The 27,641-nt window shown below is 41.8% G+C and overlaps 1 protein-coding gene across 1 annotated transcript in view; it reads right to left on the reverse strand.

The window, feature by feature from the left end:
- The window catches only part of PAPLN (papilin, proteoglycan like sulfated glycoprotein), a 52,704-nt gene extending 25,276 nt beyond the window's left edge, over positions 1-27,428 (reverse strand). Inside the window, exons 1-7 of the mRNA XM_074867923.1 lie at positions 27,342-27,428; positions 26,215-26,319; positions 14,703-14,765; positions 3,503-3,618; positions 2,157-2,217; positions 1,791-1,893; positions 170-300 (exon numbers count right to left, since the gene is read on the reverse strand). Coding sequence (XP_074724024.1) covers positions 170-300; positions 1,791-1,893; positions 2,157-2,217; positions 3,503-3,618; positions 14,703-14,759 — 468 coding nt within the window. The 5' untranslated portion in view covers positions 14,760-14,765; positions 26,215-26,319; positions 27,342-27,428. The remainder of the gene's footprint in view (positions 1-169; positions 301-1,790; positions 1,894-2,156; positions 2,218-3,502; positions 3,619-14,702; positions 14,766-26,214; positions 26,320-27,341) is intronic.
- Positions 27,429-27,641: the final 213 nt, after the last annotated feature.

Raw genomic sequence — 27,641 nt, forward strand, 5'->3', positions numbered from 1 at the left:
CACATTCAGAGATAGATAAATGCTGTCCACATCCTCCTCAACACCTTGGAAATGGAATGATTCTCCTTTTCTGATGCTATTAATAAAAGATAGCCAAACAGAACAAAGGGAAGCGACAGAAAGACTGACAGACCCAATGGTAAAGGAAGGAAGCAGCAAGATGACTAACCTGACAAACTCCCTCTACACAGATGTCCCGCTTGCCAGGTTCACAGGTAGTCCCATCTACCACTGCTTCCTTGTGCCTGTAGTAGAAGTTTTCTCCCTTGGGAATACAGTTTAACTCACACTTATTAGGCGCTGGTAGGAGAGAAAAAACAAACATTATATAGTATGGCTAATAGCTTGATAATGCATCAGGAACCTGGCTTTAGATCACAGGAGCAGAAACAGAGGGGTGAACTGATATTAAGTGGCAGATATTGAACAAATTTATGGGTCACAAACTGCTGGGATCTGGAAAAATATCCTGATAAAGACTCACTGTATGGAACCATGGAACCTTCGCTGGCCAGTGGTGGAGGGGGGAATGTTGTGCCAGGTGAAGATCTCATTAATTATACGCATTTGTTTCTCCTGTGCCCTGCTAGTATTCTTTTGCCAATATTGAAAAATACAGCAGAGCTTTTGCTTCTTTAATACTTAAGGACCTATCTGCAACCAGTTCCAGCTTTCTTAAGCAATGTTTCTGAAGGAATGGCTGTTACAAGGGATAACTATGTATTGCTGCCTCTTGGACCATGCATCCACTATCTTCATGAGAGCAATGCTTTGCTGCTGGCAAAAAGATTTTTTCCATGCCACCCCCTGTCCCCCCCACTCCAACTAAGGAGGTACCCTAAGAGGATACTAGAGTCAAAAATATTACAGTCACTTCAAAACACTGTTAGGGATGAAGTGTAACCCTACATGTTTAGCACAGAATCATCTAGGTTGGAAAAGACCTTGAAGATCATCCAGTCCAACCGTTGACCTAACACTGACAGTTTCCACCTACACCATATCCCTAAGCACTATGTCAACCCTACTCTTAAACACCTCCAGGGATGGGGACTCCACGACCTCCCTGGGCAGCCCATTCCAAAGCCCAACAACCCGTTCTGTAAAGAAATGCTTCCTAATATCTAGTCTAAACCTTCCCTGGTGCAACTTGAGGCCATTACCTCTTGTCTTATCGCTTGTTACTTGGTTAAAGAGGCTCATCCCCAGTTCTCTGCAACCTCCTTTCAGGTAGTTGTAGAGGGCGATAAGGTCTCCCCTCAGCCTCCTCTTCTCCAGACGAAACATCCCCAGTTCCCTCAGCCGCTCCTCGTAAGACATGTGCTCCAGACCCTTCACCAGCTTCGTTGCCCTTCTCTGGACACGCTCGAGTCATTCAATGTCCTTTTTGTAGTGAGGGGCCCAAAACTGAACACAGTAATCAAGGTGCGGCCTCACCAGTGCCGAGTACAGGGGTAAGATCCCTTCCCTGTCCCTGCTGGCCACACTATTTCTGATACAAGCCAGGATACCATTGGCCTTCTTGGCCACCTGGGCACACTGCTGGCTCATGTTCAGCTGGCTGTCAATCAACCCCCCCAGGTCCCTCTCTGACTGGCAGCTCTCCAGCCACTCCTCCCCAAGCCTGTAGCGCTGCTGGGGGTTGTTGTGACCCAAGTGCAGCACCCGGCATTTGGCCTTATTGAAACTCCTACAGTTGGCCTTAGCCCATCGCTCCAGCATGTCCAGATCCCTCTGCAGAGCCTCCCTACCCTCAAGCAGATCAACAGTCCCACCCAACTTGTCATTACCTCCATAGTATGGAAGCCACTTGTATTTCTTTCCTTGGAATTCTGTCCCATCAAACTCTGCACATTGCTCTGCCCGGAAATCCTGGGAGCCTTCCGGGCAACTCTGTTTAGAAGAGAAAATGTTTGTTTTGGGCCTTTGTAAAAAGGAGGAAAATTAAGTGCACAACAAAAAATTGTTTTTTATTTGTTATTGCTCTAAATCAGGGTCATAAATTTCACATGTTTTTGAAGGGGTACTATTGATGAACCACATTCATCAGTGATGCCAGAGAAACTAATGATGACATATTACTTCTGAACAAGAATGATGTTTGTCTGGGGAAAAGGAGCAACAGGCAAGCAAAAACAAAAAACAGAGCACTGTACCTGAACATTGCATGACCGATAGCTTCGAGTTGGTCCAACACAACTGGAAGCACTTTCTGTCCTGAAAACCAGAAAAACAACATGAAGTTCTCTGAAGAATACACACACAGAAAAAATCGCCTCACGGCAGACATTAAAAATCACCTTCACATTGAGCATATCACCCTCACAGTTTCCTGAAACAGCACTTTTCCACTAAAGTGAACTGGCATCTTCTAGTGCCATTTTCTGAGATGGTTTGTATTCTGGCATGGACGAGACACACACCATGAACAACTGCAATATAGCTCTGCAGGGCCATGTTTCAACTAAATAACAGAAGTAGAACTTTTAGTCCTCTGTCCGCCAGCAAATAGTCGAGGTGTCCATACCTGAACCAGAAACATGTTATGAGCAGCGTATCTATCATGCTGTTTATGTGCACACTAGACCCATTAGTAGCAAGAGCTAAACATGCCTATGGAAGACCCTCATTCCAGGCAAATGACTCCAGCTGAGAATTAGAGAGTAACAGTTATGAAGGAAATTGATCTGAAAAGCCAAACAATGTCTAATATTTCAGCATTCCTAAAACAGAGAGACAAGCCTCCAGGGATTCTGGCAGGTGTATACCATAATGGGCTCAAAAGAGACCCTTCTTTACTCTGGGTGGGAAGAAGCAGTGCTCTATAACTCTGGATTCTTCTATTTAAAAAAAACTCCTCTCATTTCTCTAAACATAAAGAGGCTGGGTTTTTTGCCAGGATATTATTGAGAGTCTGGATTTTTTTCCCCCTTTTCTTTGTGTTTATCCACAACAGGATCTCTCAGATCCATCATTCCCAACAGGTGCAGTCCCATCATCATCCTCACTGCATCTAACCCAGCTGCAAATGAGATGGCACAGCATTAACGCTGCTTGAGTCAACTCACACTCTTTCATTTCTTCTGGGGCAATCTACCTTCCTGGGAATCATAAGCCTGAGAAAATCTTGGCACAGTCACCAGCTCTTGGGAGAGAAAGCTACTGCTTTGGACTGTTCTCCCTCTCCCCCAGGCTTGCCACACTAGACCCAATTGAACAGCTGCTGCCACACCGATTGCCTGATTGCACAGCCTCAGATCTCACAGAGAAACCACTGTGGTCTAGTGAAGGAGCCAAAGCAAGGATGTTTTGAAGAGAGCAATATTCAAAACAGCAGTGACAAGACTGAAGCTGAGGATCATCTCAAAGTGTGCTCAGGTGACTTATCCCTCTGGAATCAAAACCTGTCGCTTTTATTCTAGATGAATATTGGAACATAAGTGCAGGAGCTCAGTAACAGAAAAACACATTTAAAGAAAGAAAAAGGAGGTTTAGCCCTCACCTTTGGGAATAGCAGCGCCGTTGCCGAAAGCTGACTCCACCGCCACAGCTCCGACTGCACTTGCCCCATTCACCCCAGCTCCCCCAGACATCAATCTGCCGTTTCATCCGGTGGCCCTGTAAATAAAAAAACCCATGGACATATCAAACAGACATGGCAACACAGGAAAAAACCAATGAATATGAAGCAGAGCTCCTATGTGTTCTCTTGCAAAAGAGACTGTCTTGCTGGGCTGTATTCCTAGTATGAAAGCAGCAGAGAATAATACATCAGAAATGTCAAGCCTCTAATATCTAGGCACATTAGCTTCCTGAAGCCACATAGCACATCCAGTTTTATAATCTCCCTTAAACTGTTACTGTTTGTCTATTCATAGAATCTCAGCACTTTTGAATAACCACCTGAAAGAGGATAACATCTCCCTCTCAGCAAGGCAGCAAAGGCAAATCATTACTTTGGGGACTATGAGCACTGTCACTCCAACACCAGATCAACAGAGCCGCTTAATCCCAAATCCTTGGCTCCAAGCCAGATACTTAAGAGAAATAAAAGCAGCAGTACGGAAACCCCCGGTTTTACCGCAACAAAATTCCATGCATGGACCTTTTGTCCTTCCACCCAACTATGTCCAATGATGAGGTCAACATCTGGGCCATTGTTAGCTATAGCCTTAATTAATTTTGTGTTTAGAAAGTCTGAATGGATACTGACATTAAGAGAAATAAGCATGATAAGATAGACAAGAAGTTGCAAGTGCAATGGAATCAACCAAAATACGTTGTCTTAGAAGCACATGAAATATCTTATTTTCAGGAAAAAAGGGCCTACTGCAACTGATGAGATCCACATACAGCAGGACATTGGGGGTTAGTGAGATGAGTAGCAATATCCTGAGAAAAAAGAATAATTGCAAGCTGCAACAGGATTAATTCCACTTGGGAAAACAAGGTAAATGCAGGGTTACACAGGGAGTGATTCTGTAAAAACAGGGTTTGCTGTGCAGCTGCACCTGTAGGGCAGTTTATGTATCTATTATACAACTGAGAAAGAAGGTAATGCATACCGTTTGGGCACTTAGACATTTGGTGTAGTGAAGAGTGGGCAGGCAGGGAAACAAAAGGTAAAAAATTAATGAGCTGTAGTCTAATTTCCTTCCACACACAGAGTACCCCACCAGATCTACATAACCCCTGGGTCTGGGTCCCAATCCATCCTCTGCTTTCCCACAGCATCCCACGTTCCCATCCTCTTCCCTGCTCGTGCTCTGTTTCCATTTCTTTCTGTTGTCCCTCCTGCATCCTCAGGTAAGCTACTCCCTGATGATCACCCAGCCAGTAAGTGCCATTGTAAGGGTTTTCTGCTGGAGTGGAGGAACATTCTATATTAACTCTATTCAGCAAACACTTTCCACTCATCCAGGTGACTTTCCAAGGCCTACAGAGAAGGCACAAGCTCCTCACTTTGAGAGCACAGTTTTCACTTCAGTTAATGGATAACTGCTTTTACATAAGACATCCAGGTCTCTGCTAGAAATAGGAGCTAGCCTAATAAAATACCCAGTGAATCCAATTCAGGCAAGATGCATGGGTTAATCCTCCCTTATAATTTAAACAGTTTTTGTAATTTTCTACACATACTCCCTGCCTGACCATATGTCCCTGAGTTAGTCTTGTTTCTCTCTTTCACCATCTTTCAAGGAATAATTCCCTGGTGCTGGTAAAGCTACAGTCAGACATATTAGCTGATCATATTTATGCACTTGCTATCAAATCATCCCAGTAGCCGCAGAGTCACCCCAAATTCTTCATGCCTATTACTTATATTGCTCTAATGTGAAATACCTTCTTCCTAGCCCATGCTATTTGATTTCCTCACACAAGTTTTGTGCAATTCTTGTAAATACCTCTGCAAGCAAAATCCTTCAGGACAAGTTTCCTGGTTCAGACTAACTCTGTTTGCCTTCACCCTGCTCACTCAATGGCACTACCCAGGTTACAGCCACTTCTACATACCTTCTCTCTACCAAGTCAACATCTCCCTGACACCTTGCCAAACCCTTCTCCCATTCTTCCATTTCAGATACTGAGCTCAGTGTTTTTCTTCTGCATTCTCATTTGCCTTTCTGGGAGTAATCCCACCAACAGAGTTTTAGCTTTCAGCAAGGCATCTTATTTTCCCAAGTTTTTCTTTCAGATACCTAATTCCTCCCCCTGTAATCCCTCCTCCCTTATTCTCAAAAGAATGAAACATACTACCACTCTGTTTCTCTGTAGTCTTATTCCTCTATATAAACTGACTGATTTAGGAGCAGTATTAGCTCACCCTGGAAACAAGGGACCTTTCACAGTCAGCATAAGGGAGAAGAAAACGTGTAGATAAAAATCCAAAGGAAGAGCATTTGAAAGTCAGATTAGTGGAAGGCAATTAGGATAGAAAGCCCTTCCCTGACACACACACCAACCTGATAAATATTCCAATATCCCTCCTACAGAAGTAGGAGCATTTTTTATTCCATCTATAGAGAGTAAAATCTGCAGGGACTCTTTGCTGTAAAGCTTATGCATCTGCAGAATACAGGAACAATAATTTTCTCAGTATCACTCCATTTATGTACCATTTAAGGGCCATCAGCCAGAAGAATCCTCCCAAAGCTGTATAGTGTTAGAGAAACATTTTAATAGGGGCCCAGCTCCCACATTCAGAAATCTATGGACGTTGCTCATTACTTCAGTAACTGCATGTACATGTTTACAGGCAAATATAAACCTGCATATTTATAATACAGAAGAAATCTATTATTACATAATCTGAAAACAAGATGTTTTCATATGCTGTCAGCTGTCAGTTTCTGTTCCAAAAGCCTCTTCCTGCTCTCTTCAGACTCTGGAATGCTTTTATCTGTTGTCAGCCAGGACAATGAAAACCCAGTCCCCTTCTGGACCCCAGAACTAAAAACCTACAAACTTCATAACTGTTACAAATTCATTTGGTCTCACTCCCGTCTTGCTTCAGCCTAACACACACACAAGAATGCAGTTCCTCTATCTTCATTAAGTATATATTTTAACATTTCAGGAAAAGTGAGAGAAAGCATACAACCACCTTCTAACAAATCCAGAAAGGACAGTCAGTTAACGCCCAATCTCTCTGTCTAGTTTTATTGCCTGTTAAGACAACAGAAATGCATACCTGCTGGGGATATTGCTGATGCACACGACCCTGGCACCACATACTCTCATACTTTTACTGCTGGGGTATAAAAGTTTAGAAGGCCAGTAGTTTCATTTCTATGAACACTGCATTGCTTTCCTGAGTTCCTAGATAGATGCATTGCTGTCGTAGTTGCAGCATCTGTTGTTATCAGGCCAACTGTATCTGATATAACCAGCAAGTAAAAAAAGTTATGCCTCTGAGTCACTAAAGCTCCAGACTTCGTCTTTAAAGACAATTCCAATATGTATCAGACACAAACAAAAGAATTCTGGAAAAGGGTCCTAGACAGCATAATATATACCATGTAATATTTATTTTTATAGATGAAACATGCATGGGAAGAGAAGTTATGAACGGGACTCAACTCAGAACGACAGAAAATGTTGGCAGTATGTAGGAACACTTTAAAAAAGTACCTTGAAAGACTTCTCATCCAGTCTGATGAGATGCATAGCACACTGTGCATGGGAAGAGGACTGTGCTTCCCAGACAGCTGCACTGCAGGCATGCAGCGAGCCACAAAGTTCATATAACCAGATGTGGACTAGTGATTCAGCATGAATAATTTCCTTGGGCCTTGTTGCAACTCAAATACTAGCAAGCTATCAAAGCAAACATCAATTTAAAGTCCAAAGTGATCATTGAAGGTCTTCAGTCACAGGTCCAAACAACCTAAATCCCAGCAAAGTTCTTACCCCTAGTGTTTCCCTTAGTCCTTGGGCACCTTTGAGGACCTAGAGATTCAAGTCAACTTGAATTATTCTGTGATTCTTTGTGCTGCCTTTCCAGACTGACAAGCAGCAACAAAACATCACATTACACCACTCCAATGGTCACTGCTCAAAGCACATGATTACTGATATCCATGCTATACCTGAGAGGTTTTGAACAAGGCTAGTGGTTGCTTTTAGCCCAGCAGGTCACATAGCTTTGGTCCACTGAGCTGAGACAGAATAATCTTTTTGGACACTGAAAAATTGTTACTGTGACTTCTTGAGCTGCATCACAGTTACTAGACTCCATTCAGATCTGATATAAATCTCAGTGCCAACACTGAAAACATGGTGGGAAATCCTTGACATTAGAAGTCGACTACAAGGTCCTGTACTATTGTTACCCACTGAAAACAGATATTGCTATCAATGATAAAATGAGTGATGTGGTGTTACTCTCATTTTATGCAGTGTTTCCATGGCTTAAAACTACAGTCAAAATCAGATTCTTTCTCTTTAACCTTTCTTAGTATTTCTGAAATAACACTACATCCTTTTATTTGATAAATATCTACTTTCTGGGGTTTATAGTTTCTGAAATAAGGCTAATGTTTATTTAGACACACCCCTGAACTGTAGCCCCATTGCCGAAACATGTATGAAAGAAGGGTGAAAACCAAACGCTTTACAAAAGAATGTTATCACCACAGTCATTTATTCCATAATGGTTTCATTGCCAAAGTCTTGGCAAATAAGAAGTCTCCAGTGAAAAATGCAGCTTTGCTAAGTTTGAACAATAATTGTTTAGAGAAAAGTTAATAAGGGAAGGGGAGGAAAAAAAAGAAAACTGTTGAGGTGCCCAAGGGTTGGGGGCCAGTAGCAGGGGGCTCTCCCAGGGTGGCAGGGCAAGCCAGGGAGCAGCACAAGCCAGACAGAGCCCCAGCCCTCAGAACTGGGCACCTCCATCCAAAGCCAGGCTGGGATGTAGGACTGCAGGTGGGCTGGCTTGTCAGGGCCCACGGTCAGGAAGGGCAGGGCTGTGCAGAGCCTCGCTGCAGCATCACTGGGGCAGGAGCTGATGGCCCTGGGAGGCTGCAGTGGGGTCCTGGGCTGCAGGCAGGGTGGGGGGAGCTCAGTTAGGGCCAATAAAGCCTAGTAGTGCCCTCAGGGTCCTGACAAAAACAACCCACATAGAGTGTATCCTAAGACCATCTGCTTTTCAGGATGTGAACCATCTCCTTCTCCTTTCTATATCTAGAAGACCTAACCAGTACTACAGTGATGACCACCTACAATGTTTCCATGTAGCTAAGCCCTGTGAGATATGTGGTGTTCAACACTCACACCTAATTGAAAGGGAGCTGAAAACATTCAGTACATCTCACATGTTTATAATGTAGATACATGCTACTATTCCAATAGATGCATTTTTAAGATAAATCCATCTGTGACTGGCTATGCTATTAGCCAAAAATGCAACAAAAAAAATAAGTGAATTAATCAGAACCACATCCGCAAACCATTTTTTATGATTCTGTCTTAACCATTGATCTTGGCTCAGACACAGCAGGCTTGCAAAGAGCTTTGAAGGTGAAGAATGCCAAATACCATTTTTATGAATAATGAATAAGCAAAGAATTGCATTTGAGCACTACTAGAAAAACAACAATGAAAGTGAACAAGATGGTGACAGCAGGAAGCGAAATACAAAACGGTACAGGAGAGTATCTTAATAAGACAAACTGCTTCACAAAGAGGAGAAAAAAATCCAAGGCTTCGTTAGTTTGTGGTTTACACTCAGTGTGTGTATCTCCTTTCATCCCCTTCTACCACCCTAGTCATGACTTGTTAGCATATCCCCTCTAACAAATCCACTAAAATCCTTCAGTTCCCCTACACCATCATCTCCTCAAAACACTTCAGGTTCTCCCTACATCATTTAACCCGCTCTTTCACTGTTCTCAACTCTCTTCCATGTTCCCTGTGTTCACCTCCCCAACACTCCTCACTCTTCTACCTCTTTATGGCCTGTCCCACCATACACCTGGCTCTTTCCATGTCCCCTGCTTTCCTGTCAGCCGGGCAGGATGCGGTGCATGCCTCACCCACTGCAGAACTGGGTACGCGCTGCCCCATGGGACTGTGCCGGCTTGCTGGCTAGCAGGCAGAGCAGATAATAGTTGCTTTTCAGAAATGGAAAGCCTTGCGGAAACTCTGGGTGGCCTGGAGCTGACTAGGGTATAAAAAGAGCTCTCTAAAAAGATACAGCCAGTGCAGAGAAGTCAAATTAATTCTTGGAATCCTCGTGGAAGGAACTGGTGACATTCAGAAAACTCCACAAAGAGGGGGATTGTGAGAAAACTTTATGACCCCAAACTTATTTGGAAAAGTGGACAAAACCCACAGTATGAAGTCACCAGAAGTTGTTTATCCAAGGGGCCTAACAGGAACTCAAGTTTGAAATGGATGATCTGTTACATACTAGCAGATAACCCTCTCAGCTAAAACCACTTTGGCATCTGATTAGTGGAAAGTGGAAAATCTGACACCAGTTTACAAAAGGATCCCAGGGAGCCCAAGGAATTGTACACCCATGTAGCGTAAAACTGACGTCTATTGATAAATTAACAGAAATGATAACAAAGAACAGAATTAGCAGGCACCTGCATAAATACAGTATATTTGGGAAAAAGTCAATAAGGCTTTTTTAAAGGCAAATCCTTCTAACTCTATTGCAGTTCTTTGAGAGATTCACAAACATGTCAACAAGGGTAACCTGTCAGATACACTCAGATTTCCAAAAAGCTTTCAAAAAAATCCTTCACCTAAAGCTTTGAAGGAAGTTAAGCAGCCAGAAGGAAAGTTCTTGCATGGATGATGAGCAGGTGGCTCAAAGACAAAAACAAAGGTAGGAGTGAAATCCCCACCCACTTCAAGAACTGACATTAGCAGCAGAATTCCACAAGGAACCTGAACTGTTCAACACATTTATGTCACGCCAAAACCACAGAAGTAACGAAGGCATCTGATAAGGGTAATTCAGGGTAATAAAGGACAATAGAGAACCAGAGACAGACTGCAAAGAACCGTGGAAGAACATTATAAGTGATTTGTCACTAAAATGACAGTTGAGATTTCATGCAGGTAACTTACGTGATGCGCAGGAGAAAACACAAATCCTATCCTAACAAATAAAATTACTACATATGAGCTGATCTTTACCACTCAAGAGCAGGATCTTGGTGTTACGATAGAAATTATGTGATGCTAGAAGTCTATATGGCTTCAAGAAGATGCTGACCAAATTCAGAGAAAAGAAATAGAGACATCTCCAGCTCAGAGCGTTCATAAACTACAAATAACTGGAGACTGGAAACATATTGGGGGGAAGTTGTACTTACCAATCTTTTTACAGTTTTTTCTAGACATGTGTTTGTGACATAGCTGGAGATAGGATATAGGGCGAAATGAACTGGTCCTACCCAGCCAATTATTCTTGTGCACTTTTTCTACCTTTCCCTCAACAGAGAAGGAGATTTTGTTAATGTTCCTATCTCCGTCCTCACAGTAAAATTCATTGTTTCTGTATGACCTTAACTTTGAGGTCCTTCTGCACCTTCTGCCCTTTCTGTCAGATCTGATTAAGGGGTTTAGAAGTTTAGTCAATAGATTAACAGTGTTTGAACAATAACAATGTTCATTTCTTTAGAAGAAATTGAAACCATTATTTTAACCTAGAAATGCGGACCCATGGAAAGCAATATATCCAGATGAAATGTGTTTGAATATTATTTTCAGCCAAGCCTCAGACCAGCCTTCACTTTAAGTACATTTGCAGTACAACCTAGGAAAAAATATAAGTATTGGACCTGATCTAACTATCAGATAATGCCTATAGATCATAAAAGATTAAATAAAACTCCCTGATGAGCACCTTTTTCTTGAAATAGTCTCATGGTATGGGCAGATAAGACATTTCCAATGTGGAAAGAAGGAATTCCAGATGCAAAAACTTGCCAACATGGAATCACACTTGTAAAAGAGAAATTGAGGCAGACAAATCTGATGAATATCATGTTTACTAAACATAAAGAAACCCCAAAGCATACAATACACACACATAATCATGCCAGATACATGCATGCAACAATAATATTCACATGAAAAACTTTCAGAATTGATTTTCTCTAAATCACCAGAAGCACCGTTTTATCAGCAGTAGCACTAACGGGCAGAGCTCAGGCAGTTTTACATCATCTCATCCTTCCCTGAAAGCACAGGAGAAATCACAACAAAAACACTTGAACCTGGCATTTTCCATTATTGCCACTGTTCACAGCCTTCCTAGAAGCAATGATAGGATGGCCTGAAATTTCACTAGACTCTTCTGTTTCAGTTCTGCGTTAATAGCTAGGGTATAAGATGGAGAGACATCCTTATATAAGATGGAGAGACATCTTTGTTTTCAGTTTGTATAGCCCCTAAACACAACTCCTCCTGCCCACCCCAGCTGTCGTTTCCAGTTCTACCACAGTGCAAAGAATAAAGGAGATCCAAGTAATGGGTGACTTCCTTTTCCAAATCCTTCAGAACCTGATGAAAATGGATAGACACCACAGGTGCTGTATGGTAATACCCCCTGCATATTCTGGCAGGAAAGAAGGGAAGAAGAGTTAGCAGGTCCCACCAAGGATGGAGCACTGGGCAGCAAATTCTCAGTAGCCAGTGGTTTTGACAAGCAGGAGTCCTTCTTGCTCCTTAATGCTGCCTGCCATGTCTGGCAGATAAACCAGCCACTCTCAGACTGCAAGCAGAGAGAAGATGTAGGCAATAGCCTCAGCTGCTCTTAAAGTCTCAGCCCTGTCGACATTTCTGCCCTTATTCTGCTCACTGCTTTCCCTAGCCTAACAAGCAATGAAGTAAAAACAAGTTTAGCTACTCCACTGCAAAAGTAGGAGAGATGAAAAATGGCAGGCATCAATCTACACCCTTTAATCGCAAGCAGACATGAATCCCTGCAGATCCATCTTCTCCATCCTTGTGTAAGCCTGCAGTTCACACATTTATAGCTGTACTCCCATTAGCACTACCAGTCTGTGTGTTTGCAAGTTCATGCTTTCCTGATTCTGGGACAAAAGGTGTCCAAGAAGAAATCATTGTTTGCATCAGTAGACAGGATGGATCTAAGAGGTAAGCAGTTCATTCTGGAATAAAACCTACGCATGCTAGTCTGTGCCTTTTCTGCTTTTTTTCAGTTCTGTCACCACCACCCTCTTCTTCCTGGGGTGTACACTATTCACTGTACAGCTGGAGGTGACCCACCTTTCTACCCATGTGCTGCTACGCTGGCAGCTCATTTGATACCAAAATTGAAACAATTGCTGCTGTCTCAGCTGCAAGGCTGCTCTGGATTTAATATTTAGCACAGTTAAAGTGACAGAGCCACAACTTCTTAGAGATATGCTACTCTACATTAAAGGAAGTGTTTCTCTGTCAGTGTGGGGAAATGCACCATGCCACCTGACAATCTCTTGTACCTCTGACACTGGGAATTACAAAAGAACAGCACAGGGAAGGGATCTTTTCAATTCTATGTGACATGGACTAAAGTTATTTTTCAATAAGCCTGCCATCACAGGTGAAGCCCTAAAGGAGTGGACAATGGTGTAGCACAGCAAGCAATTCTCCAACTTATTTTCCCACAGTTGCAGTATTCCCTGCCTCAGTTTTCACTCTCACTCTCTCCTTCCCTTCCTTTCTCTCATAAGTACAAAATTTGCATTTATAGCAGGAGAGCTACCACTCCTCTTCTGCGACAGTGAAACAGAGGTATGCAGGCACTGCTTTTCAAGAGCTGTCCCACCTGTGGGAGTTCAGGCAGCTTCACTACCCTTTTGGTGCATAGTCTGATCTAGCACAGACTTGAGTTGCCATTGCTACAATCAGTCCCTCCAGCTCCCACAAGCTGACTGTCTCTCACTACGGTTCAGCCTACTTGCATTAGCATCTGGTGAGAAATAGCTCATATGAAACCAACACCATTCCTCTCTTCCTTCCCAGAAAAAAAAATGGAGAATTACCACAACAGAGTGCCTCAGTGCTGCTGGATCTTCCTACTTCTTCATGGCTTGGACAGATCCAGCATGTCAGGGAAACTGAAATTAAGTGGTGGCCAGGCAAAACCTTCTCCCTTGATTCAGTGTGGCTTCAAGAGGAGCTACTGATTGCATACAGGGGAGTCTAATGCTACAGAGAAATGTCAGCCTTCACAGTTGCAGGATGTTTCAGTCATTTCCTTTCCAAAAAATCACCAGGTTGGAGATAGGCAGGTGAACACATGAACTGAATTTAGTATATTCTGTTTCTGGTTCTTTTAAAATACAGTACCATCTTGTATTAGGTGTGAGATAGCAAGATCTCGTTTAAGCATATTTCCATCTGTAAGGTAGGAAATCTATGACAACTAACAAACTCTGCTTGATTTCTGGCCTCTCATCCGTGATCTTCAAAGAAGGCCTAGAAAGCATTTGCAAATGCTGAATCTGGGAACAGAAATTCATAATCTTACTAGAGATTAAAAGTTATGGACTCATTAATTTTAATGGCATATTTACAATTCCTCACTACTCCCATAAAACACTTACTCCAGGTGATAATTACTTGCTTCCCCCCCCCCCCCCCCCCTTTCTGTTCCTTTACACCTAACAAACATATCACATCTTCCTTTGCTAACACTTCCACTCTACTCAGCAGGTCACCTTTTACCTCAGATGTCCAACTCATTAATAAAATTGAAGTTAAACTCAGAGAAACTGTTCTCAAGCTGCATTTACTTCAGAAAGATCCTACTTTCCTCTCAAAAAGGAAGAGGAATTTCAGTTCCCAACAGCTGTACTTTTCTGACAATATCAGGTTGGCTTAACATAAAGATTACCTCCCCTGGTAAAGCTAAACCATATGTCTTAGACCACCAAGACCAAAGAAAAAAGAAAAAAGGAAAGATTCATCCTTTTTACTTCAAGAGACAACTCTCTGTAGCTTTGAAGCAGGAGACAACAATTACTGCTTTGCAGATAACACCCCTGGAGCCAAAGGCACTACAAGAATTTTGTTACTTAATCGCCATAACATGTACCACAGTAGGCCTGATGACCTGAACCCATTAGGACTTTCAGGAATACCTTCTACAAAATACTTGAGTTACAGATGTTGACAGTCCTTAACAGAAGTATCTTTCATTTCTCGTAACAATATTCAGAAGAGCTTTTACTTACTGAAAACGTAGAAGGTGGCATCATTGCTAGTATGAGCAGAAGGAACAAGTTCTTCATGTCTGCCTGTGGGAACAAAAAGATTATTGATCAGAATTTCTTGCTTCTTTGCTGCTTGTATGGTGGGAAAGCTAAGATACCATACAGTAAAAACGGAGGTGAAACTAAAATCAAGGTGATAGAAGAAAAACAGTTTTATCACTCCACTCCCTGGAGAGATGAAGGCAACAGCAAAGACTGAAATTACCCTGCACAGGATGCCAGAATATAATTACGGAGTGCGAATATTTCCCTGAACTTTCCTCTGGTATTATGAGAACACCATCCCCGGGCACAGCGGAAGATGCATGCTGTTGCATGTCTGCCCTCCCACCCCTTTACATATACACATGATAAAATACTTGAAGATTGCAATGACTTGAACCAACCCAGTGTTAAGAAATTCTACAGTTAACATTTCTGGACCCTATATTCATTCTGTGTGGCTTGGTGAAGCTTCATGTTTGTCTTGGTGTGATCTTGCTTGTTTAAAATTCTACAGTTCATCGTGGACAGCTATAGCTAGATGCAACCATCAGTAGTTATATCGCTTTTGCAGAGCTAGAAAGGAGATCAGACCACACAGACTGGTATGGCAGCATACAGGAAGATACAACAGTTCCTAAAAATCAGGGCATTATGCACATTTGGGACCACAATACTTCATTGGTGCGTTGCCTGTTGCTACTTTATCCTTCCTCTTTTGAGTTGCAGCAACCAAGTCCACACCAATCACCACTCACCAATGTTTACAGCTGTGATCACGAACACTTCAGCCACTAGAGACTGCCTATTTCTCATGATCATTTTCTCATGACCAGTTGATCGAGCCCAGACAGAAGAGATGGACTAGATATTCCTAGCATAGTTTTATCTAGTCTAAGCTTCTTTCTAACTTGGGAAATAGGAAAGGAAAGATGGAGAAATCTTTCTTTCACAGTGTGTAAAAGCATCAAGGAAGAAATGTTTATCTCATCAGTCATTGTAACAACATCTGTTTTAATATTAAAATTTCATACATAGCTTCTTCAGCCTGGCCTATTAAGTCCAGATAAAATACAGAATGTATATCACCATTAACCATGATAATATTGATATAAAATTATTGTTATATGAGAATATCAAATCAAAACCAAAACATTCCCAAAATGAAACCTGCTTGATCTAGCATTTGCATATTTCACGTTACTTCATGATGGGCAACAATTTTTCTCATAGTGCTAAGCCTCACTGAATCACAGCTCTTTACAAAGTCCATATGTACCATGGATTTTGACCCTCTCAACATTCACAGTGCTGGGGATAAAAAGTTTGTTCTTTAATGTTTTTCCTTTTGGATGTAAAAACTAGTAAGTGCTGAAAATCCAGTTGCACCAAATTCTGTGTGCAAAATAGCAATGAACAGGGAAAATGTAACTGGGAAAACAAGCACTGATAAGCCTCCCTCCCTATATACTGAATGCCAATCATATGATTCATGAGAAAATGAAACTATAGGAGCTTTGTATATGAATAGACTTTCATTAATTTTGGATTAGTCCTTAAGAAACTGAGGGAAGACTATGTACCCTTTATCACCCACACATGCTACTACTTCTCTTCCCATTCAAGTCAAGGAAGAAACAACCTGGAGATGCCCTCCACAAGAGGTCAAGTACACTTTCTACACTGTAGAGGCCAATAGCCAAAACATAGGCTAGATCTGTGTCACAACCCTATCCAACTGCCAAATCCTTTCAGAGGGGAAGGACACCCAGGAGAGACCCTTTTCCTACAAGTTCCATGCACGCAAACAGCAAAGCTTTCCTGAAGCAGCTTATAATATCCACACACCACTAGTAAAGGGCACTGTGAGAACAGCATTTTCCTTGAATGGTGCTGGTGTTAAATAGAGGTAAATCTTTGAGATTGATGAGCTCTTCCTACTGCTCAGAGGAAATAATAGCTCTTTCCCAGAATTCCTCTCTCACATCTTCCATTCCAGGCACCTCTCAGGTTCATGGAGATGGCTGTGGAAATTGCATCCCTAGCTCTGCTGCTAATGGACTGCCCCCTCAGCTCCTTCTGGCATCTGAGCCAAGAGGAAGACAGGAAGCTGGGCCCAAACCATGTGAGGCTCCTGGAGAAGAAGCTAGAGAAGAAGCTCACCAGGGCTAGCAGTGCTCCTACTCTCGAAGTAGTTAGTAACTTAGAGGTTTTTAGCCAGAGAAGATAAAAAGATTCTCTGAGGAGACAACTAAGACAGCACTCAATGTTTGGGACAATCCCCTGCATCAAAGCAGCAAGAGGTTACAGCTCTGGTGCTTGCTTGTATTTTTGTGCCATTGCACTTGCATGGGAATTGCTGTCATATGTCCCAAATTTAGCATTAAGAAGTTTAGACCATCCAGCCCTATTAAACTAGTCAACAGATTCCAAGAAGGATGGTCAGAAGAAAGAACAGGGCCTTCTGTATCCTATTAAATTCCCCACTGCAAAACAAATCCTGTGTCTGATTCTCCGAGCTTCAACAAACTTGTTGTTTTAAAAGCTTCCTCAGATGTAGTATTCAGCATTGATCCCTTTTGCCTTACTTTCAACCTCAAACAACACAGATTGGACTGTGGAATCTGACTGAAACCTTTGAAAAAACGTCAAGTTCTGTTTCCGGATTTAACGGCTCTTTCACTCCTTGCAGGACCTGGGATACGGCAGCATATGTTTATTCTGCTTGTTTGCCATTCTTCTCACTGAAGGCTGGGTATGCGGGGGAAGGAATGAAAAGGACAGTGTTTTGCAGTGCTTTCATTTGCAACAACAGCAGCTGCTGATCCCTGTGCCTCCCGCCCTTCTTCAATTCTCTTCAGAGCTCCCCAGCTCCCTTTTCCCACTGTGTGCTAGAACAGCATCTCCACCCCCTCCACCCAGAAACAGCAGCAGGGCCTGAGGGGAAATGGTGACTTTATGCTCAAGATATGGAACAGCTGCTGGAAAGCTCACATGGAGGAATTCCTGCCATAGTGCTATAATGTGAAGTTCTCAGCAAAAGAGATTATGAGAATTAGTTCACAATAAGTAAGGAACAACCAGAATCTTCAAGCAGAACTTGAGGTGTGCCCAGCTGAAACCTCCATTCCATACACCAGAAGAGATTCAAATTGTCTAGGCAACCACATATGACATTAACTGCTCAGGTTAGATGAATGAAAGGGTTGAAGTGGTAACTGGTCCCAGCCATTTGTAAGCTTGGTCAAAAAGAGTCAGTCCAGAACTGAAATATGAACCTGTTTTCTCTAAGAGACACTGACTCAAGCTCCTCTGAACACTAGAGAAGTTCAAACTTGAATCTGACTTTAGCAGCCCAGGACCCCTATCCCAGAACAGCATGGTTCAAATCATACTTTGTGGAAAATTCAGAAACTTCTGTAAGGATGTTCTGGCACCCTTTCTGAACTGCCTCCACAGCACCTACTTCTCCCTGGCACTGTGGACAAGAGGGTGAGAGGGCCACAAAGGAGATGGCTGGAATTTTGTAACTCTAGACAGAACACAACTCCAGTACAACTGGAAACTAGGATAAGCACCCTTATTTCAGGGCTTAACACTGAACCCACTCAGGAAAGAAGCTTTTGCCTTAAAAAATAGAAGGTCTAGAAAAGAGAGATGGGCAGTCTTAAGAGATTTCTCTACAGTGGAGCCAGCAGTGAACTGCTGTAAAAATATTTTATTTAGTTACAAACTCTTATCCAAGGCCAGGCAGGCTTAGCAAGATCAGTCAAATCCTCGTTAAGACCAGAAGTATGTTTCAGAATCAAGGACAGTTTTAATGACTCCTATATTTACTTTATATGTGCAAATCCTGCCCTCCAACACACAAAGTTCAAGATTGCTTACTTAAACTTGGCCTCTTTTCCAAATAACCTCTCAACATCCATGTTCCTAGGGAAACAAGACCTACATCACCTGTATATATGACTAAAACCAATTTTGAATCAGCTGGCTAATTTCAGGGTTTCAAAAGCACAAGGTTCACTTTTATTTGAGGGAAAATAGGCTGGACCAGGATCAAGAGACATATTGGACTTATAACCCATTTAGATGATGAAACAGGAGGGAATCCAAACTTGAGAGAGATGTTACAAGCTTAAACAAGAGCTTAAACTGTTTAGACACTACAGAATCAGATCACAAAGTCAGAATAAAAGAGGTTTCATGAGTTCCATTGCTCACAGATATATTCGTCTGGGTTTTTCTCTGTTCTTTTTGAAAATAATTGGACTGCCAGTGTTACATGGTTCTTCTCTGTTTAGCATGTAAGACAGATCAGTCTTTTGGCTGTGAGCCATATTTCTAAATGATCCTTTGGCCAAATACATGTACCACATATGTGGGTCAGGGACTGTTCTGGGAGTGGTTCATAGGCAGAAGATAAAAAGACCCCTTCAGGGTTCCCACTTTTCTATTGCCAGACAAGATTTGCCTGGGCACGCAGGTAAGGGGAAAAGCCACCCAGCAATACTAGCTTCAGCAGGTCTTTACAGCTTGCTTTGTCTCCCAGCTGGGGATTTGAATTACCCAGTATGGCTCTGTTATCCCCACCTGAGGCAGCCCTGACACAGAAGCTGCCTTTGCAGGGCTTGCGAGCCACAGGGTTGGCCACGCCAGCAATAAACTTTTGCCTCTTGCAATATAGATGGAAATTGCTTCTTGTGAAGTTTAGCACATCCAGCACTAAAGCAGAAGTTGCCACGGTGATCCCACTATTCACACCTTTTCAGAATTTCATTTCCTTTCCTCCACTCCCAACTCCATCCCCCTTTAACACATCATATCTCACTCAGTTGTTGTATTTTTAGAAGTTTGGTTGAATGAGGTGGGAAGTCAGAAAGAATGATGACATGGTTCCCGATAATCCACTGACATAATTTTTTTTTTAGCTATTGACTCAGAGCAAAGTCTTTAGCTTTTAGACTCATCACATTTTCTAAAGACATGATGATTTTTGTTTTGCCCTCGAAACATCCAGCATATCTTGGTTCCAGCTTGCTTTTTTTTTTTGCCTTGCCTACTAAGAAGTGCCTCTTAAGTTTTTGGTGGAAGAGTCAGAAAGGGAATATATATACATACAGCAAAAAGATGCAACGAAGACAGGGAGAGAAAGGGGCGCCATGGAGCAGGGATCAAGGGTAGTGAAAAACCTCCGTTTATTTAGGCTGTGAGCCAAGTTGGTAGAGCATGAAGACCACATCACACAGCACAGAGGAACCAAGAAACCAACCACAGTTTTAGGCAGAGGATATCACATTCAAGATACTTCTTAATATGTCTGTTTTCTTCCCTGACTATAGTAAACCATCTTTTGTTTGACATTTTCCAAAGAAAATCCTGGGACTGATGTCCTTTGGGCTAAATTGGATAAGCCAATTAGTGTGCATGTGGCCGTTACAGTGGGAGGATGCTGAATTTCCTTTGCCTTGACCACATGACGAACCACATTCATAAAGAGCTGTTTATATACAAAGCAAGAGAAATGTTTATAAACATGTGCTTAAATACAAGACTGGTTGAAAGGGCTTAGTGGGAAAGGAGAGAATAAAGAAAAACAGACACAAGTTGTCTGAGTAAAAGTTTTACAGAGATATCTTTACCATTGGTATCCAGATTTATTAATTCACTCTAAATACATGCTAGGAGTTGAAGGATCCTTATCAAGAAAGTAATCCTGCGGAGATATACTTTCAGCCATATTATGAAAGATAAAATTTCAGCTAGAATTACTTTAAAATTCACCTTGGTAAATGAGAAAAAAAATTACAAGAACTTACTAATGAACACAGCAGCAGAGCACCAGCTGGCTGGAGAACTGAGTAGTGATAACATACAAGCATCCTCTAGACCAGTGGTTCTCAACCTGTGGCCTGTGGAACCCTGGGGGGGCCACAATGTTGTCACATGAGGTTCGCGAAGGCTTAAAGCAGGGGTGGGGAACATCCAGCCCAGAAACATTTGGTCTGGCCTGCAGCAAGTGCTGCACCTCTTTTTCCCACAGCCCCCTCCCCTCAATGCTCCTCTCATACTCACGCCCCTCTCTGCCCCCCCACGCCTGCTCTGATGTACTACTATATTTGGTGCTAGTATGGTTGGTGGGACCCACTTTAACTAGGCAGTTTTTCTCTTAAAGACATTTTCTTAACCCAACGGCCCTCTTTAGGGCCATGACAGGACTGAAGTCTGTTCCTTCAAGTGGTGACCTTGGACTCACAAACCAAAATATATGGTGACTGAACACAGGCAAACAAGGGGGGAAGTGAGAAGAATTGTAAAAACTTATCATCAAATTTTAATGTAAAAATGGGCATCAAATTCGGAATTAGCCCATTAAAAGACCATAAAATTGTCCATTTGAGCAAGAAGAGTGTTGATGCTATTATTTTAAATTCATATGGAATCACTGCAATAAAGATATTATAATAGGTGTGTGTGCATTAACAGATTAATTTATTTCCTCTTCTCTCCAAATTTTAACACCCTTCATGAGAAAATTGAAATAAATATTTGATGCAGTCTAGTGCTTTAAATCTTGAATTAAGTCTTGGTGGTTTGCAGCCACAACAGGTATTTAAAGGGGGTCCATGGTGAAGGATAGGTTGAGAACCCCTGTTCTAGACTGCTCTGTCAATAGGTTTTCATCTCAGCCTTCAGCTTGATTCATAACAGGCACATAAATCTGTACCAGGCCATTGCTTAATGTAGCTGACTCAGACTGACAATGTTTTTACAGAGGACTTCTACAGCAATGCCAAGCTCAGCAACACCTGGGGAAGCTACAGCAGCCTCTGTCATACAGCTTTAATCTGAATACCAAAATCACACAAAACTGTAGCTGAAAAATCATCAGGTGCAAGAGCAAGCTCAGACTGTGAAACACACAGAAGTTCTAGTAAGGCCTCATGCCATACCCTATCAGGGGTGGGGAAGAGGCAGACCTGCTTCTTCCCTACTCTCCAAAACCCACAATGAAGTATCTAAGGTTTAGGTCGGTGAAGCAGCATCTTCCAAGTACATGTGGTCACTAGGCCCAGCCCTTTACAGGAGCTAATACAGTATTTCATGAGGACAATTTTCTGTCTACCTACTAATATCAGCTGAGATTCAATCTTCTGCAACTAGCCTTCCACTATTAGGTTTCCAGCTAGAGATTTATTAGAAGGAGTAAAGATAGGATTCTGCCTTCTATTTTGGTAGTCTCACTGTGCTTAGCTGTTAATTAAATCTGGGAGCACATCGGGATAAAGACAAGTGCACCCAGTCTAATTTAGACAGTTAATATTGCAACAAGAAGCCACACACTGCCTACGGAAAATACATGACAAGGATAAAATATCCCAAACACTAACATGATTGAAGAGCAATGGCTAAGAGCCTTTTACATTTGGTACTGTTCTGTCACAGCTTAAGCTTCACTTACATGAGTTATTTAGCCTGATCTGAAGTATTACTCAATGCTAAGCACTGCTGCTGTTTACAAACACGTTAGCCAGCTGAGACCAATCCCTTCCAATGCAAATTTTGGAGAATTCTTTAGGCAAACAAAGAATTTCAATGCTGGAAAATTATTTCCAATTTTATTTAATTCCATCTAAATACAAATATGGCAATCTTCTGTGCTGTGCAAGGGGTTAAAAAAATAAAAATGAGCGTTATCTCAAAAGGAAACTTTAAAACAATGCAAATTGTTTTCTGCCTCTCTGCAAGATCTACATCTCTGTTCACTGAGAGGATGTTGGCACTACATTCAACAGTGTGTTTGTAGTATACATAGGGAACACCTGTGTTACCTTTATATAAATAAATATAAATATAAAATAAATTTGCTTGGGGACTAATAACATAGACAGGAAAACATGAGAGTATTTACCCTGAACCTCATGTGGGTTTTGATTGCTGCTGCCTCTACATTGTTTCTGGAACCTAAGTTACTTTTTATTTTTTCTAAAGCCAAAGCATGCCACACTTGTATGGGTACATCTCTTCCCTAAGGAATCACCCTTACTGACTGTGATGCAGACATACCTTCAGTGGTATGAAGCAGGAATTCCCCCAGAGAAGTCAGTGGGCTTACCTACATTACTCTGCAAGGGAGAGATGACTATCATGAAGAGAACTAAAAGAAATGAAAAAGAAAAAAAAAACCCAGAAGTTTTGAATAACAAACTTAGGAGGCAGAACGTGTGCTAGCGGAATTAGGGCTGCAGTCTCTAAGGATACCGGCCCTACCATCTTTCATCTGTCACTAAAAATTAACTTCATAAAAAATGATCTTAGGAGGGTGCGATCGCACTGCAGTGCCAGGAGAGATCTCAAAGGAAGCACATGCTCAACTGTGTGATCACAGCAAAACGACAACAGTGAAATCTAAAAATAAATTGGTTTTTTGCTCTGAAGCTGGTTTCTCCCACAGATGCCCCAACCAGAGCCTCCAATTACTGCTTTAAGGGCTAAGCAGAGAAATAATCCGTGGATGTTACTCGTTTCCTATACATCATGTCTGCATGTCGAGAAGGCGAGCTTGTTACCGTGTGAGAAAGCATAAACAAGCGGTTTGTACACAGACTATGCATATGAGTAAGTATCCACTCAAATCCCTTTATATTAAAGTCCCTTCTCAAACATCGAGTAACCATTATTATTCATTATCCAAGACAAGACTGGACCACAACAAATCACATATCAGATACAAGAGTGTTAAAAAGTGAGACAGGGAAGCTGTATGCAGCAGAGTATCATTTCCAGCAAAATAAGTTATTTTGACAAGCCCATCATACCATGGGCATAACTGCAAATGACTGTACTGGATCAGAGCAATCATCCACCACTGTCTAGGCTCAGTAGCTATGCTAGGTACAGTGAGGGGTTTATCATCAGTTTTGTATAATCCTTCCCACAGACATAAGAGCAAAGCAACTATTGTAACTGCATCCTATGCATTCTAGGTGCTGTTCTTATACAAAACAGAAGCTTTTTCCTAAGAGGATGAGAGCCATGGTTGCTGTTTATTGATGAGTCATAAGGTACATACATGAACTAATAAAATGGTTAACATTTAAAGCCCCCCTCTGAACAAAGAGAAAGCTTTCTGGCAGCCTAAGCCCTACCTGTTCTGAGGCACAGAACAATATTTTACCTTATTTACACTGCATTCAGAAGAAGGGGCCCTCAATCAAGATCAGAGGGTTTTTTCCCCAGTTTCCCTATTTTAACAGAGCACCCATGTTACTTTAGAAAAAAATTTGCTCTTTTAGCTGAAGTACTACCAAGAAAACCAGTGGCAACAATATAACTCCTTGTTTCCTAAATCCTTTCAGCAAGTCAGGGCACAGCCATTCACACAGGCTCCAACTGAATCTTGGTGCCTAATTTGAGAGACAACTAGATTAGATGAACTCTACCAGCATTCCCTGTTACCAAGTTGGTAAGTAGCTGGATCTGAGAGAGGGCCCAGCCCAAAACCAAAGATATATTAGCTGCATCAGAAGTTAGTACACATATTGAACAGCAACATTTGAGATCATCCATGCCCTAACTGCTCTATAGCATAATGATTGCTATTTTCCCTTAAAATTAAGACAATTTAGTTTTATACTTAATATTCTTTTTAATATAGAGACACCAGCAAAGAAAAACCTACATCCTTGCTTGAAAATCACCCCAAATCATTCATCACACACCTTTTCTCAAATGCTACAGAGTGGACTGTTCACTAGCAAACAGATTTGGAATATGCAAAAGCTACAAAGAAACTATCCCAACCCCAGCATTTCTGTGAAGCCATCAAGCATTTACATTCATGAAGCAAAATATTTTAAAAACAAACACCTCTGAGATGTCAGGATGCTCCACAGTGTGTGAGAACCTGAGAATATGCTTGAAAAAGAAGTCTCAACTATCTCACACTGGACAGGAAAGCATGCTAAAAGCGTAACTTGCAGAGACAGCAAATTTGTTCAGGTTTTTTTTTTTTTTTTCATTATATAAATAATTCCATTTACTAATGTGAACAAATATTAGTTTAAGCTAGTGCCATGCCAAAGATACATGGTCCTATCTACCTTTGTTGCTTATTACAAATACCTCCCTTTGCTCCCTGTAATAGCAGAACATTGTCCTGAAAGTCCAGATGAGGTTGTCCAACACACACGTGGCTGTGTAGCACGTTGGCTCATCAACACTGCACCTCAGAAAGAATGGTTTTTCATGGTTACTCTATCCACAGACACTAGGAAATGCTCTGGCATTACAGAGGGTGGTACATCTCTAAGAAGCCAGGAAAAAAAACATATAAGCTGCAAACCAGCTTACAGAGAAGCTGGTGAAGGGCCCTCATAAGTACAGTGCAGAAGGGATAAAACAAACTCCAACACATTTTTGACATAATCAAAGGTATTTACAACTGCTCTTTAGGATTTCTACAGACAGATCTAAAGAAACGTACCATGTCCCTAAGCTCCTGTACTGACACCAGTTATATTCCTAGTCCTAGAAACTTCATTCAAAACTAACATTACCTTCATCAAAGCTTTGAAACTCAGTTTTTAAATCAACAGCTCCTCTACCTCCACCTGACCACCCATAAGGAACACCAGGGCCTCACACAAATCTACCACCCTTCCACATTGCTACTGGTCCATTACCATCTCCGTGCCAGGACAGGTCCCTGAAGCTGCCTTCTTGGCCTGCCTCACACATCAGACTTCCTCAGGGTAAGAGATCCAGTCCTGCAAACCTCCCCCTTCGCAAACAGGTCTGTTGACTCTGACAGCATCATTTGGCTGGGCCTCCCAAATGGCTCCTGTCTCTCACAGCTGAAAGCAATGCAGGACTGATTAGGAGACACTCCCTCCCCTCAGCACCTGCTAGCACATGAACAGAAGCATTTGAACACTCCAGGGGTGATAGTTAGGGGATATAAGAGAACCTAGGCAGGCTTTTATTCCTACCAGCAAAAATTACATTTCTCCAGTCAATACCCCTGCTACATTTGTCTTGCTTTCTGCATTCTTTCTGGTAGAGTTCTTATGCCTGACCCCAGAGGGCTCATCCAACATCCTATCAAACTGGTACCTTCCTCTCCCACTCCCCTGCTCCCCCCAACCACAATGTCAGGAACAGCAGTTCTGATTATATTAAATTGCAGTGTAAACAACAAGTGAAAGGGATTAATGTTCACCACACACATAGGTCTTCTTCCCTCCCTTCTAGGAAATAAAATTTTGCAGTATTAATGACTCTGGTCTCTCCTCTCCCCTGTCCTCTTTTAACTGGAAGAAAAAAATGGTGGGAAATAAAAAATAGTTTTAAAAGCACAAACAGCACTGAAAAGACTAATAGAAAACAGATATCCAGGTAGAGGGATCAGGAGACAGCTCAGAACACAAAATCAACTCTTACCTTCTGCATGTACCTGTGAAAGGTGAGTATAAAAGTTGGAGACACTTACACCACTCTGCAGCCAAACTCCAAAAATCAGTTTCCTATAGTTCTGGTTCAAACAGTGGCTCTTAAGTGCTCTTCTCTCCAGCTTCTGTTTGGTTACTAATCCTTACTGCACAGGAAAAGGAGAGTTGTATTTCATTTAACCCCTTCAACCTCTAAGTTTCTTCACAGGAGTTTTTGCTTTTGCTTGAGAAAGCCAGAGTCGTAAGCATGCATGCACACACGCATGCTTTGGAATTGTTTCTAGCTCCTGTAGTCTGCGTGTTACACACATTAGCTCTAAACCATGCCTTAAGTTATTGCAGGGGTGGAGCCCTTTGTAACTAGTTTTAGCTGTAGGCAGCATATCAAAAGAGAGAGTTATCCGCAGATCCCTTCAGTATTCATCTTCAAAAAGTTCCTAACTCTAAAAAAAAAAATTATTTAACTTAACATTTACTTTAAAACTAAAGCCTGAATCACAGTTCACAGACATGCTTTTGACTAAAGAAAGTCTGAACTTAAATATAATTTACAGCCAGATCTGGCTCTAGGTAGAGTTAAGCAGATCCCTAAGGTCTGAAAATACCAGCACTTTGGACACAGATCTGAATTTAACCAAAGACAATGGCAGCTCAGGTTTCTCTTTTTTCCCTCTAACAAATGTCATACAATTCAGAAACGCTCTGAAAAATCCCATGAAGGAACAATTTAGCAATAGAAAAACTGTTAAGGGAAAAGGAATCTAGTTGGATGCATTACAAGGAAAAACTTGTGCTGTTAATCATGTGGATCACTAGAGAAATCATTGCATAACAACCTACATGTTGCTGTTATTGTTTTATCTTGAAAACAGATAATTCCCCCTCCCCCCCATTGATTTTGTTCTCTGCTTAGTATAAAACAAATAAATATTGAAACAGAGAGACCACTGATCTATAAAAATAGATTCTGATCCAACAGCTACCAGCATTTCAACCCTACTTAATATTATGACTGAGGTATCCGACATTATGAGAATAGCTTTAAAGTCTTAAGTTTGGGTTGGTCTTTTTGTTTGCCTTCCAGTTTCAGAGTCCTTTTTCACCAGTAGTTCATCTGAAAACATGAGAAACAGAACCTTGCTTTCAAAAGGAAACATGAAGCGTCTACCTTCAGGTAATTCCACGTGCTGGATCTTCCAAGGAAGACATCAAGATGTGCAATGAAATCTCCAGAACTGGTATCGCAACTCTCTTCTTGGCCACACTACTGTTTTAGATGATAGAAAGAGACAATATCCTTGGAAACTGTTGACAAGCCCAGACACACACAGCTCCAAACAGAAAAGAAAGTTTCTAGCAGCCTCATAAATGCACCAGGTGACACTGAAACAATTTTACACTAGGGCTACAGCTCTTTTCATCCTTGCTGGTCAATCCTTGTCTGGCAACCAGCCACAAAAGGTACACA

Source organism: Strix uralensis, chromosome 4 (genome assembly GCF_047716275.1).
Source record: "Strix uralensis isolate ZFMK-TIS-50842 chromosome 4, bStrUra1, whole genome shotgun sequence".
NCBI classification, from domain to species: Eukaryota; Metazoa; Chordata; class Aves; order Strigiformes; family Strigidae; genus Strix; species Strix uralensis.